The 14,819-nt window shown below is 35.1% G+C and overlaps 1 protein-coding gene and 1 long non-coding RNA gene across 2 annotated transcripts; both read right to left on the reverse strand.

Moving 5' to 3' along the window:
* Positions 1-2,165, reverse strand: LOC110936168. The gene is made up of 3 exons (XM_022178510.2): positions 1,446-2,165; positions 1,073-1,184; positions 1-825 (listed from the first exon to the last, which is right to left on the reverse strand). The coding sequence occupies exons 1-3, from the start codon at positions 1,830-1,832 to the stop codon at positions 776-778; spliced, it is 549 nt and encodes a 182-aa protein (XP_022034202.1). The 5' UTR covers positions 1,833-2,165; the 3' UTR covers positions 1-775.
* Positions 2,166-3,065: 900 nt separating this feature from the next.
* On the reverse strand, positions 3,066-4,224 carry LOC110934552. Its single transcript, XR_002588430.2, has 3 exons — positions 3,986-4,224; positions 3,513-3,562; positions 3,066-3,424 (listed from the first exon to the last, which is right to left on the reverse strand). It is a non-coding gene; the product is annotated as an uncharacterized LOC110934552 (long non-coding RNA).
* Positions 4,225-14,819: the final 10,595 nt, after the last annotated feature.

The raw sequence follows: 14,819 nt of genomic DNA on the forward strand, positions 1-14,819 counted from the left end.
ACCAGAAATCTAGCCAAGAACTAGAGAAGTACGCTTAAAATAAACATATAAACTCCTAATTTTCTATTACATTCACACCACTGGTGTACCACTCTTCAGTCACTAAATTCTCCATTTTGGCTATGACTTTCATCCACAACAGAGTACACTCATTGACTTGTTCCAGTCTTATATCATTTGAAAACTGCACGACTTTGAATACCTTCTCATTTTTGCTCGACCATATGATCCATAATGTAGTAATCACTATGTAGTTGACTACCTTTTTCTTCTTCTTAGGAAAAAGAGAGAATATATGCCACTGTTGAGCAATAATGTAAATCTTTTACTCCCAGCCATGATCCGACCATCCACACCATCCACCGTAGCGTTTTTGACATCAAACACGTAATGAGGATGTGTTCAATAGTTTCTTGCTCGTATCCACAACTCGGGCACAATGTGTTGCTGATCTGAATTCCCCTTTTTTCCAGATCCGTCTTTGTCGGTAACCTACCTTCGACGCCTTTCCATGCTAACATATTGGCTTTAGGTGTAGCCCAGCCATTCCAGATCATTACAAAGCCACTCGACGGGTCCCGCTTGTGACACACAAATACTCTCTAACGGTTTTAACATTGAAAGTCGACTTATTTTTCCGAGTGCCAACCCCACCCATATTGATCCGTCTTCATTCCGGTGTCTCTCAGCAACACCAAAAGCTACATAAACTCCACCAATGCCTCCCCGGTTGTCAGATTGTTCTTCCATTGCCAATCCCACACAGTTGCCTCCCCTATTTTTTTGTAGTTGTCCGCCACCCAAGCCCCTTTGTTTGCTGCCATCCTGTACATAATTTGATAGTCATCCATAAGGCACTTGTTCAGAATCCATACATCAACGACATAGTCTAATTTTCAACATAATGCACATTTGCATATAATTTGATACAATATCATTTACAATCAACATAATGCACATGTGCATACAATTTAATACAACATCATTTACAGTAAATATAATGCACATGTGCATATCATTTAATATAATATCATTTACAAAGTATATACATCAATTACAGTCAACATAATACCTTTAGTCACAAGTCGAATGGACTGCAACTTCAAGTCTGTATTCAACATCAACTTCAAGTATCCAATATGGGGTGCCATTGGGTGTAGAATGTATAGCAGCCATAACCGTTCCTGTGAGTTTAATAAGAAAATTTAACAAATTACATGTGCAATGTAATTTAATATACAATATAACAAATTAATAATCGTCATCATGCACATGTGCATATATTTATAATGTATCATAATTTATAAGATGGTTCAGTTAACACAATGCACATGTGCATATATTGTTGATTAATAATTAGTGACATCATAATATGAATGTGAACATATTTTAAACATGTATAACATTGAATAATATACAAATTACACAAAATGGACATGGGATACCTTAAGTCTCAAACCGAATGAACTGCAATTGAGGTTGTTCTGTATTTGTGGGTGTTGTACCAGTCGAAGTAGTGTCAATCGACAACGATTGGTCAGATATATTGACATTCCCATATGCATTCCCAGATGAAACCGTAACATTAGCTGGTAATCAAGAGTAGGTATTTCAAATCCATGAAGGGAATGTCGACTATCAACTGTTGTGTACACAATTTTGCAACTTTCAATTGGATTGATAGCATATACGGGTTTGGCAGCAGCTGGACCACCAAGATAGGTATTATCAGATGTATGAGGATGATATTCAGATATTGGTGGGTTAGTATCATCGGATGCGGTAGGTTTAACACGAGATATTTCAACACGGGATGAATCAAAGGACGCCATATGTAGCAATAATCCTGAATGCCCCAGCAATGAAATTTGTGGGATGAAATTTATGGGATAAACTGCTGTCTAATGTCGCGAGAACCACCGTAAACTCATATGTGCCGCCGGTAAGCCGCCGTGAACAGCCGTGAACCTCAATCAAAATGTAGATGATGATGATGCAGATTGTGGATTGGGAACAAATGTGATAAAGAAACCCTAAAACAGGGGACAAACGTGTTTATGTTACAGACCCATATATTTACAATTATGACACCGTGTGTTTTTGTTAGAATTCAATATATTTACAATTTTGCCATGTGTTCACACTGGTTCTCGCAGTTCTCGCAATAAAGGGTGGTTCCTAACGGATCCTTCTATATATATATATATATATATATATATATATATTAGTTTTCTTTTTCAGTTGATTGTTAAATAATAAAAACGCCATATATATAATAAAAACGCAAACAGCCAAATGCTTGTTAAAACGCCATCAAGCCATAAAACGCCCCAAAAACTCCCAAACTATACTAAAATTACTTTGGACAAGGATTATAAAAAACCCAAAATAAAAAAAATAAAAACCAAACTTGAAAAGGTAACTAGAAACAGTAACTACAAAACAATAAAACTAAAGATACAGAAAATTTATTACATTAGAATCTAAAACGCCAAACTTGAAAGACGGGACGTGTTACAGACTTTAGAGATAAAACTTATCAAAAACTATAATTACAAACTGTAACTGAAACGATGAATACTTTATTATAATAATGCACCGCTTAACCTACGCGCCAAAAGACATCCTATAAAATGATACCTCTCAGCAACTTCTATTTCATCAAACCAAAAAACAAACGCCAATACTACTAAATACCACTCACTGTAAAAACGCCAAAAAAATAAAAAAATCAAAGATAGCTAATATGCTTTCTTGGATATCCAGTATTGTTCTTCGTGAAGTTTCACTGAATGGATTGCTAGGTGAGGGGAGTAACTCAGTAAGATTTTGCTGCATGAGATGGACAAATCTTCAAGAAAAAGATACTGATAACAATCATATGTCATTTTGTGTTCTTTGTTCTTGAAGAAGGCTTGGATGAGGAGAAGAGATCAATGACACTGAAGAGTGAGATGATTATAAAGATGAAGATCAAGTTGAAGAACAAAGCGAAAAACCCACCCACACGTCATAGATCTATGTCCCCAAACATCCACAAAAAGCCACTTCAACAGACGAGCAGGCAAAAATAATCAAACCGATGGGTTTGTTAAGTTTTACATAAAACGTAGGGCTGGCATATCGGGTCAACCCAATCTGTTAAGACACGAACACGATAAGACACAAACACGAAACCTGTAAACACGAACACGACACGAAATCTTATCGTGTCAGATTTTCCAAACACGAACACGAACCTGTTAATAAACAGGTTACACGAAATGACCTGTTAAGACACGAAAATGTTGCCAACATATCATATGACCTGTTTAAGACACAAACACGACGTGTTAAGACCCGAACACGACCTGTTAAGACACGAAAATGACCTATTATTCCATATTTGAAATTAGCAATCAAGGAACCTGTTGTTTAATGAAACCTACAATAGAGAAAAAAATAAATAAGTTACACAAAAAGTTTATAAGGAAATTTAACCAAAAACTATAAAAGTTGAACCAACAACATACCAGGGTTTTGCCCTTCTTTTTCTCCACTTTATTTTGTGAATCACTCATGACTTTAATGTTGAATGAATCAGTAACCATATCCAAAACAAAACACAATTTTAGAAACAAATCTAAATAAAAGCTACTATATCCAATAAAAAAAAATCAGTGACCATCATTTCTGATTAAATAAAAGCTACACAATGAAGTGTGTTCATTTAGTTATTTGTTGTTTAATGAAGTGGATTTTATTGTTTTTTAGTTATTAACTTATATCGTTTGCTTTTTCATTTCTGTAATTGGTTTACTTCTAGGTTCTAATACAAGTGGTCCATTAACAATGGATTGCACATGCTTTGAGCCATAATAGCCAGCTGATGAAATATCAGTATATATCAGATGTAATAACAGGTCAATATCAGATGTAATAACAGGTCAATAAATGTTTGATTAGCATATAAAAAGAGTTTTAAAGAACGATGATGATTATTTACCTTAACTGTGAAGGGGTTGAGCGGCGGCCGGCGATGAAGGTGAGCAGCGAATCAGCGATGAAGTTGAGCAGCGAATTAGCGGCGGCCGGCGATGAAGGTGAGCGGCGCTGGCGACTGAAGTGACTGTGAAGGGTTGAGCGGCGGCGACTGAAGTGAACTGTGAAGGTGAAGGGTTGAGCGGCGGCCGGAGATGAAGGAAACTTAGGGTTTATGTGAGCGTGAAGCCGTGTAGTCTAAAGACTAACTGTGAAAATTGATTTCAAAATTTAGGGTATACCGCCTGACTCTCCACATGTCTGGGTCCACCACACCCCATATATTTCATATATTTTTTAATTTAAAATTATTAACAGATCATTAACGGGCCTTAACATGTTAACGGGTTTTGACCTGTTTAGACATGAAATTTAAACAGGTCTTATCGTGTCGACCTTTTTAGACACGAAACCTGTTAAGGTCAAACACGAAACCTGTTAACTTCGTGTAGGTTCGTGTCGTGTTATCGTGTTCGTGTCAGAATTGCCAGCCCTAATAAAACGCCATATATTTGGTGACAGTTCTTATAGTATTAAAGAAGAGAGAGACTGATGACAGTGAAGATTGTGAAGAGAGATCCGATTAAGATTTTTAATTTATTTTTTTCGCTTCTATTTTATTCCCTTTGGTTGTAATATAATTTTACGATTGTAAAACGCCAAGATACCACAAACGCCAAAATGTATATATAAAAAATAATAGAACAATGAGCCATCGTGTCTAAAACGCCTTGAAAAACGCCATTCAAAGAGATATTCTGACCCCTTGGGGTTCCAATGGCATACAATTTGAAAAACGCCATAAACGCCAAAATGTTAATACAATGAAACCATTAAAACGCAATTAACTATTGAATTTTGTTAACGCCAAAAAAATCTTAAACCCCGAAAAAAATCAATATTGTGAAAAGCGGAAGATAAAATGACAAAAAAGTCATACACCCTAATTATATTGCGCACCACATGTTGGGCCAGGATGCGTTTTCACCGTTCTCACACTTTTGGGCGTTTTCTCCTGATATATATATATATATATATATATATATATATATATATATATATATATCAGGAGAAAACGCCCAAAAGTGTGAGAACGGTGAGAACGCATTCTGGAGAAAACGCCCAAAAGTGTGAGAACGGTGAGAACGCATTCTGACCCAACACGTGGTGCGCGATATAATTAGGGCGTATGGGCTTTTTTGTCATTTTATCTTCCGCTTTTCACAATATTGATTTATTTTGGGGTTTAAGATTTTTTGGCGTTAACCAAATACAATAATTAATGGCGTTTTAATGGTTTCATTGTATTAGCATTTTGGCGTTTATGGAGTTTTTCAAATCGTATGCCATTGGAACCCCAAGGGGTCAGAATATCTCTTTGAATGGCGTTTTTCAAGGCGTTTTAGACACGATGGCTCATTGTTCTATTATTTTTTATATACATTTTGGCGTTTGTGGTATCTTGGCGTTTTACAATCGTAAAATTATATTACAACCAAAGGGAAAAAATAGAAGCGAAAAAAATAAATTAAAAATCCTAATTGGATCTCTCTTCACAATCTTCACTGTCATTAGTCTCTCTCTTCTTTAATATTACAAGAACTGTCACCAAATATATGGCGTTTTATTTAAACTTAACAAACCCATCGGTTTGATTATTTTGCCTGCTCGTCTGTTGAAGTGGCTTTTTGTGGATGTTTGGGGACATAGATCTATGACGTGTGGGTGGGTTTTTCGCTTTGTTCTTCAACTCGATCTTCATCTTTATAATCATCCCACTCTTCAGTGTCATTGATCTCTTCTCCTCATACAAGCCTTCTTCAAGAACAAAGAACACAAAATGACATATGACTGTCATCAGTATCTTTTTCTTGAAGATTTGTCCATCTCATACAACAAAATCTTACTGAGTTACTCCCCTCACCTAACAATCCATTCAGTGAAACTTCACGAAGAACAATACTGAATATCCAAGAAAGCATATTAGCTATCTTTGATTTTTTTTTTTATTTTTTTGTCGTTTTTACAGTGAGTGGTATTTAGTAGTATTGGCGTTTGTTTTTTTGTTTTGATGAAATGGAAATTGCTGAGAGGTATCATTTTATAGGATGTCTTTTGGCACGTATATTAGGCGGTGCATTATTATAATAAAATTCATCGTTTCAGTTACTGTTTGTAATTATAGTTTCTGATATGTTTTATCTCTGAAGTATGTAACACGCCCCATCTTTCAAGTTTGGCATTTTAGATTCTAATATAATAAATTTTCCGTCTCTTTAGTTTTACTGTTTTGTAGTTACTGTTTCTAGTTACCTTTTCAAGTTTGGTTTTAATTTTTTTTTTATTTCGGGTTTTTTATAATCCTTGTCCAAAGTAATTTTTGTATAGTTTGAGAGTTTTTGGGGCGTTTTATGGCATGATGGCATTTTAACAAGCATTTGGCTGTCCGGCGTTTTTATTATATATGGCGTTGTTATTATATAACAATCATCTGAAAAAGAAAATTAAAAAAATTATATATATAAACAACTGATCTTCCAAATCTTCACTGTCACCAGTATCTTTCTTCTTTTGAAGCATCTTCACTAGCTGTTTCGACTTTAGTATGATTTATTTTGATTTTTTGTTTTTGGAGTAGTTTTTTTGTCGCCGTTTGGAAGCATAAAGTCTGAAATCAACCTCTTTTTCTTGAAGATTTATCCATCTCATGCAGCAAAGTGTTATTGAGTTTAACCCTTCAGCCAACAATCTTGAATTTCCAACGAACGATGTTTGATTTTTTTAACTTTTTGGCGTTTTACCGAGAAAAAGAACGCCACTAAATAAAAGTACCTTAAACCTCTAAATTTGATCATGCTATAATCAATAATGTTTTGCTGTATGATGGTGGACAACATTGTTAATCCTCAGTTAAGAAAGATGTCTAACAATGTTGTCTATCCCATACAGCTAAACTTTATTGAGGACAAACCTCAATAATGTTTTTGTATGTTTTGGCGTTATAAATTGGATGGAAGTTGAGGATAAGATTTTACTCAATGAAATGGGCAATATCCTCACTTAAGGATTTTGTCCATTACATTGAGTGAAACCTTACCGACAACCAAACTGAATTTCAAATAAATGTTTTGGTTTAGAGGATATTTGATGTTTGGGTTTTTTTGGCTTTTCTAAGACGAATGGTATATATTAAATATGGTGTTTGGTTTTTTGTGTATTTTAATGGAAGGTCTGAGATGTTGTATATATAGGATGTTTTTTAGCGGTTTTTTAGGCGGGATTTATTATAATTAAGTTTGGCATTTTATATCTAATGACGTTTTTAGATTTAGGATGGTGTGTGCTATTTGTAGGTTAAGGCGGTAATTTCAATGGCGTTTTATTTCATTAGATGGCGTTTTGTGTAGAGAAGTCAAAAGACTTTTTTACCCTTAATGAAGCGCGCCACATTAATAAAAGTGATGTTATTTACGAAAACACCACCACGTCATCTAGTCCATAGATTGTTTTAATCTGACGATCCATAACCGTTCTCACCGTTCTCACACTTTTCACCGTTTTCTCTAAATCCTGACTCTCTATATATATATAGGGTAAGGTTATTGTAAAAAAGGTTAAAAGTGTGAGAAGTGTGAGAAATATTGTGGAGATGACATGTGTTCTCAATCTAAATTAATTCCAAAGGGTAAACAAGTAATTTTATCATTGATTCAATTAATTCAAACCTTCCATAACCGCGACCCTTATTTATAGGAATACGATTTTTTTAAAGATCTTTATAAAACACTACGAATAACTCTGTATAACACTACAACATTATATATAACACTTCAACCACCATTCAGCAAATTATATAGCACTATAAAACACCATTCAACAGTTCATAACAATGTAATAGGTATATAACACTACAAAACAATAACCCTTTTATAAATCTGTATAACACTACAACATTATATATAACACTGCAACCACCATTGAGCAATGTAATAAGTATATAACACTACAAAACACCATTCAACAGTTCATAACAATGTAATAAGTATGTAACACTACAAAACAAGATATAACACTACAAATCACTATAAAAACATTACGAATATATCACACGATATAAACCTTTTATAAATCTGTATAACACTACAACATTATATATAACACTGCAACCACCATCCAGCAATGTAATAAGTATATAACACTACAAAACACCATTCAACAGTTCATAACACTCAAATAAGTATATAACACTACAAAACAAAATATAACACTACAAATTACTATAAAACACTACGAATAGTATATAACACCACCTTGCCAGAACCCCTGCCCCTTCGGCGCCACTACCTGCGAAAATGATGAAGGTGATTGTCGGAAGAGTATGTGCAGATTAAACGATGATGAAGACAGTTAACGTGGAGGAGCGGTGAGGATGAAGGATGTGGTGGTCGCTGGAATAAGCTATTGTATCGATGATGATGATAATGATGATGATGAAGGAATGATGAAGCTGCTGTATCGATGATTATGATGATGATGATGAAGGAATGATGAAGACTGTGATCTCAGATGATGTTGATGATTTCCGGAGGAGTTGGACGATGCCGGAGGAGGTGAAGATGACTATTAAGATGTAAATTGATGAAGATTATTCGAGATGTATTTACAGATCTGGAGAAGAAGATGATTCGAAATATTTATAGATCTGGAGAAAGAAGGTGATTCGAAATTGTTGGTGCATATTTCGTATGTCAGCCACTGTGCGAATAGGATAGATAGAGCGTGTGTTGAATATTGTATAGATTAGTATGAAATATTTATAGATCTGGAGAAAGAAGATGGTTCGAAATTGTTGGTGCATATTTCGTATGTCAGCCACTGTGCGAATAGGAAAGATAGAGCGTGTGTTAATATTGTATAGATTAGTATGAAATCCATTACGAATCATACAGTATTATGATGTAATAGCAGGTTCGTACGAATGGAGTCCATTCGTACGAACGGACTAAGGTTGATTCGTACGGATCCACATCCCTAGATTCGTTAGTTGTTATAGGTCCATTCGTACGAATAGACATGTAGGTTCGTATGAATGGACATGGTCCCTAGATTCATCAATAGAAACCAGTTTAAATTAACTTGTTCGGTGTCGATTCTACTTCTATTCATTTCTAATCACCAAACCGGTTATCTTGGGACCAAAACTCCGTCAAACTCGCCAGATCCTAGACTCTCAATTGGTATCAAAGCTACGGTACCAATTCAATCGATCTAACAGTTGATTGAATCACCTACACTCATAAATTTTGGATTTATAGGGAGTTTTTACGTAAAACAATGAATAAACATCAAATTGAAGGTCAATTCATGGATGGATTTTGAAATTGAAGACATCATTATGTTCGTGATTGATTTTCACACAATCCTGTGAAGTTTCATCATGAAATTTGCAAAAATAAAGATTTTGGATCAAAAAATGTGATTAGGAATGTTCTCGAGAAGATCAGCTTCTCTGGTATGAATGCACAAATTCGACGAACCAAGGCTTTCCAGGTTCGTACGAACTGACAACGCGGATTCGTACGAAGCAACATTCTTAATTCGTACGAATGGACATTCAGTTCAAATGTCAATTCGTTCCAGATCAGCCCATTCATACGAACGGATCTACTTCATTCGTAAGAATGAGCAAATGCCTAAAAAAGGCATTTTTTTCGCAATAACGAGATGAGTCTCCAGAAAAAATTTGGTGATTGAAAGTTTTTTCGAGTTTTTAACGACCAAGGATCTACTTCATTCATAAGAATGAGCAAATGCCTAAAAAAGGCATTTTTTTTCGCAATAACGAGATGAGTCTCCAGAAAAAATTTGGTGATTGAAAGTTTTTTCGAGTTTTTAACGACCAAGCTGGGTTGTTCGGGGACACCGTCCAAGGCAGCGAACAAATTTGATGATACGATCACAGATTGTGGAAATTAGTGGGGTAGTCATGATACTAGTGTAGAATGTTTATTATCTGGGTTATCTGACTATTAATGGGCCGTAACGTAAAATTCGCAATGATGAAAAACCGACGTTTGGGGCAAAAATGTCATATTTTTGATATAGTCGAGTTTTTCAGAGATAAAAGAAGACTGAATTGCTCAATTTGAGGGGGAATTCAGTGATAAGACGTCAGAATTTGCAAAAATGAGGGGGAATAAAAATTTCATATTGAAATTCCAGCATTTTTGAAATTCGTGACGATGCAACTGTATTCGGGTGGTTCCAATTTCGGATTGTCTGGGAATGTGAATATGATTGTGGATGAAAGCTTCTGAGATCTGGATTATCCGAGAGGGTGAATCTGATTGTGGACGAAAGCTTTTGAGATCTGAATGCGTTACCAGATGATTTGTTATCCGATGAAGATTTGCTGATTGTGGAGATTACCGTTTACAAGGATCAATCATTCAAAAGGTGCTTAAAGGTGATCTAGGAAAACGGGGTTTCAGATTTTCGTGGGTAGTCACAGATTTGAAGTTAACTAGTGTGGTATTCGAAGTTTCTATCAATTGTCAATTGGGTTTTTAAACAATAAAAGATCAAGCAGGCGGAATGCGCGATCGATGGTGCTGAAATGGTAAATCCAAAACCGAGCGCGGATGTGGTTAAAGCCGAAACAGAGAAGTTTCATTGATTAGTTTCAAGTTGATGATTATTCGTGAAGATTGCAGTTTAGCAAATTAGAGGAGGAGTCGTGAACTGTGCAAACAAAGACCTGAAGATTCATTTTAGGGGGAAATTATGTATAACATTGTTAAAGCAAACCCAAATCATCAATCAAGGGGGAATCATTGAAGATTTCAAGATGCCTAATTGAAGTTGCAGAATATTCAAAACACGGCTCTAGGTTTTCAATGACACGATTCTACAGTGACGGCCAAAGGGGAATCTGTTGGTGCATAGTTCGTATGTCCGCCACTGTGCGAATAGGCTAGATAGAGTGTGTGTTGAATATTGTATAGATTAGTATGAGATTCGTTAAGAATCAAAAGGTATTGTGATGTAATAGTAGGTTTGTAGGAATGGAGTCCATTCGTACGAATGGACTAAGGTTGATTTGTACGGATCCACATCCCTAGGTTCGTTAGTTGTTATAAGTCCATGCGTACGAATGGACATGTAGGTTCGTACGAATGGACATGGTCTATATATAGGGATGAGGGGTTCCTCATTTGGACAAGCTTTTGGTTCCCTGAGGGGAGATGCTGTCCAATCGGTTTCACGAGTATGTAACTTTGAATCATCAATAGAAACCAGTTTATATTAACCGAACCGGTTATCCCCAGACCAAAACTCCGTCAAACTCGCCAGATCCTGGACTCTCAGAAAATGTAGGGCTTTTGATTTACAGTTTTCTATTTTCAAGTGGATATAAAAGACTCTATTACCCCTACAATTTTCAAATCATTCCAAAATAATAAAACACATTTTACAATTTGGTCCCTATTGATCTCAACCATTAGATCAAAGATCTAATGGTGTAGATTCTTTCTTACCCTTCTCATAAAAAACCCTTTTTTACAGAATCCTCTAAATATATATATATATATATATATATATATATAGGAACGGGATTAGGAGAAAACGCCCAAAAGTGTGAGAATGGTGAGAACGCATCATGGCCCAACACGTGTCACGCGACATAGAGAAGGGCAGAGCGGCTTTTTTGTCCTTTCATATTTCTTTTTTTAAACGCGTGTCACATCACCTTTTCATTTTTTGGCGTTTAATAAATACGTGACGTTTTTATTGTTTTTAGATCATGATCATAATAAATATTCTGGCGTTTTTGTTATGCCATGTAGGATACATGCCTATAATGTGACAGGCAATTATGGCGTTTTGAAAAGATAAATAAATTCAATTTTCCATGTAGTGGCTTTTAATATAATAAATGTTTGGCAATAATGTTACCGTCTCTTCATTTTACTGTTTTGCAATTACTGTTTCGTTCAATTTCATCTATCAGTTAGTGTTGCTTTTTCCAGTAGTTCTTTGTTTGGCGTTTTTTGGTGTTTTATATAGCATCATCGTGCTTTGCTAGCATCCGTTCTCACAGTTTTCACACTATCAGGCGTTTTGGTGTTTGTAGTTTTTTGGCGTTTTATACTCAATTTTTTATTAGTATAGAATTAGATAATAAACAATAGAGAATTAGATAACAAACAATAGAAATGAAAAAAAAATATTATAATCTAATTTCTCATCCAAATCTTCCCTGTCATCAGCCTCTTCTACTTTAACCTCTTTGGCGTTTTGAACCTGTTTTTGAATACCTTATGTAGATCCTTATTTTCCTACATAACGCCCGTCTTTAGAAGATGCTTATTTTTTGTGGCATCCTTTATTGTGGTTTGATATATACTTGTTTGGTGACATGTTGAAGATCAACGCCTGCTCGAATGTATTGATCCCTTCATGCCATCAATATATCCATTAAGAACAAAGTGACATGATGACATATCAGTGTCATCAGTCTCTTTTTCATGAATATTTGTCCATCTCATTCAACAAAAGCTTATAGAGATACCCACCTCAGAGAAGAATCCATTCAGTGAAACTTCATTCAGAATAATACTCAATATAGAAGAACGAGGTTCCGCATCTGTGGCTTTTTTAACTATTTTTTTGGCGTTTTAATGTGAATGGTTTCTAGGGAACATGGCGTTGTTTTTGGTTTGTGATCAGTTGATTGTGCAGAGACGTCTCTCTTATAGGATGTTTTTGGCGCGTAGTTTAGGCGAGATTTTATTTATAATAAATGATATTAATAAAGTAGCCGTCTTTTCAGTTACTGTGTGTATTTTTACTGTTTTTGTTCAGCTTTTTATAAGTTTTTAGGGTCATACACGTTCCATCTTCCAAGGTTGGCGTTTTTTAATGGCTTTAAGTAGTTTTTGGCGTTTTTTTCCATTTTTAGCTTTTTATAATACTTCTCCAAATTAATTTTATTATAGTTTGGGAATTTTTGGCGTTTTACTGCATTATGGCGTTTCACAGTCATTATGACTTTTTGGCATTTTATTAATATAATGTATTTTTTATTCTAAACAGAAAAATACATAATAAACAACAGAAAAAGAAAATTAAAAAAATAAAAATAGAAACAATTCATCTTCCAAATCTTCACTGTCATCAATCTCTTTCTTCTTTGAAACATGTTCACTGGCGGTTTGGTTTGTCATGCTTGTGTTTTTGTGGCCGTTTGGAAAGACAGAATGACATGAGTTTTTTGTTTGAATATGTATCTTCAAACCACTCACCAGTGTCATTCGTCTCTTCATGTCATTATAATATTCATCAATAATAAAACACAAAAAATGACATTAGTCTGACACCAGCATCTTTTTGTTTATGATTTGTCCATCTCATGCAGCAAAATGTTATTTGAGTCACATCACCTCAGGGAAGAATGCATTCTCCGAAACATCGTGTAGAACAATACTGAATATACAAGAAACGATATTTGCCATTTTTGGCGTTTTACCAAGGAAATATTGTATCTGAAAGAAAAGTCGATTTTTTGGAATCTTTTATGTTTGAGTGTTTTGGCGTTTTCTAAGATGATTGGTATATAGTAAAATATGGCGTTTTTTAGTAGGTGTGTTTGATGTTTTGTGGATTTTGGCGTTTATAAGATGAATGGTATAGAGTAGAAAATTGGCGTTTTAGGTTCGGGGGGGGGGGTGTGTTTTTATGTCTGAGATGTTTTTGTTTATATGGGGATGTGTTTTGGCCCGTAATGGCGTTTTATTCATTAGTTTGGCGTTTTGGCATAGAAGTGTAAAGACCCTTTTACCCTTAATGAAGCGCGTCCACTTAATAGAATTCGTGTTATTTACGAAAACGCCACCGCGCCAATCTAGTCCATAGATTGTTTCGATCGGACGATCCATAAGCGTTCTCACCGTTGTCACACTTTCCACCGTTTTCTCTAAATCCTGACCCTATATATATATATATATATATATATATATATATATATATATATATATATATATATATATATAGGTACGGGATCAGGAGAAAACGCCCTAAAGTGTGAGAACGGTGAGAACGCATCCTGGCCCAACACGTGGCGCACGATATAATTAGGGCGTAGGGGATTTTTTGTCATTTTATCTTCCGCTTTTCCAATTCGGTGTCACAATACTGCTGCATTTTTGGCGTTTAAGATTTTCTGGCGATAACCAAATTCAATAATTACCTGACGTTTTAATGGTTTCATTGTATTAATATTTTGGCGTTTCCAAATCGTTGTCCATGGAACCCCAAGGGCCAGAATATCTATCTGAATGGCTTCATCCATACTAACTATGGCCAGGACCTTTTAGGATGATGGCCCATTGTTTTGTTCTTAGATTCAGTGGCGTTTAGATTCAATGACGTTTTAGACAAGATGCCCATTTGTTCTATTATTGTTTATATATTTTTTGCGTTTTACAAGCGGAAAATTATATTACAACCACAGGGGAAAAATAGAAGTGAAAAAAAATTAATTAAAAATCCTAATCAGATTTCTATTCACAATCTTTCACTGTCATCAGTCTCTCTCTTCTTTAATACTATAAGAACTGTCACCAAATATATGGCGTTTTATGTAAAACTTAACAAACCCATCGGTTTGATTATTTGTTTGTTCGTTTGTTGAAGTGGCTTTTGTGGATGTTGGGGACATAGATCGATGACGTGTGGGTGGGTTTTTCGCTTTGCTCTTTAACTTTATCTTCATCTTTATAATCATCCCACTCTTCAGT

The sequence above is a fragment of the Helianthus annuus genome, chromosome 4 (genome assembly GCF_002127325.2).
Source record: "Helianthus annuus cultivar XRQ/B chromosome 4, HanXRQr2.0-SUNRISE, whole genome shotgun sequence".
In the NCBI taxonomy this organism is placed as follows: domain Eukaryota; kingdom Viridiplantae; phylum Streptophyta; class Magnoliopsida; order Asterales; family Asteraceae; genus Helianthus; species Helianthus annuus.

What these genes read in the sequence shown, in the direction of transcription:
- LOC110936168 (XM_022178510.2), bottom strand. Translation starts at nt 1,832, where the DNA reads ATGGCGTCCTTTGATTCATCCCGTGTTGAAATATCTCGTGTTAAACCT. An exon ending in CATTCGGTTTGAGACTTAAG is followed by an intron (nt 1,185 to 1,445) that starts GTATCCCATGTC and finishes TTAAACTCACAG; the next exon opens with GAACGGTTATGGCTGCTATA. An exon ending in CATTCGACTTGTGACTAAAG is followed by an intron (nt 826 to 1,072) that starts GTATTATGTTGA and finishes AATTATGTACAG; the next exon opens with GATGGCAGCAAACAAAGGGG.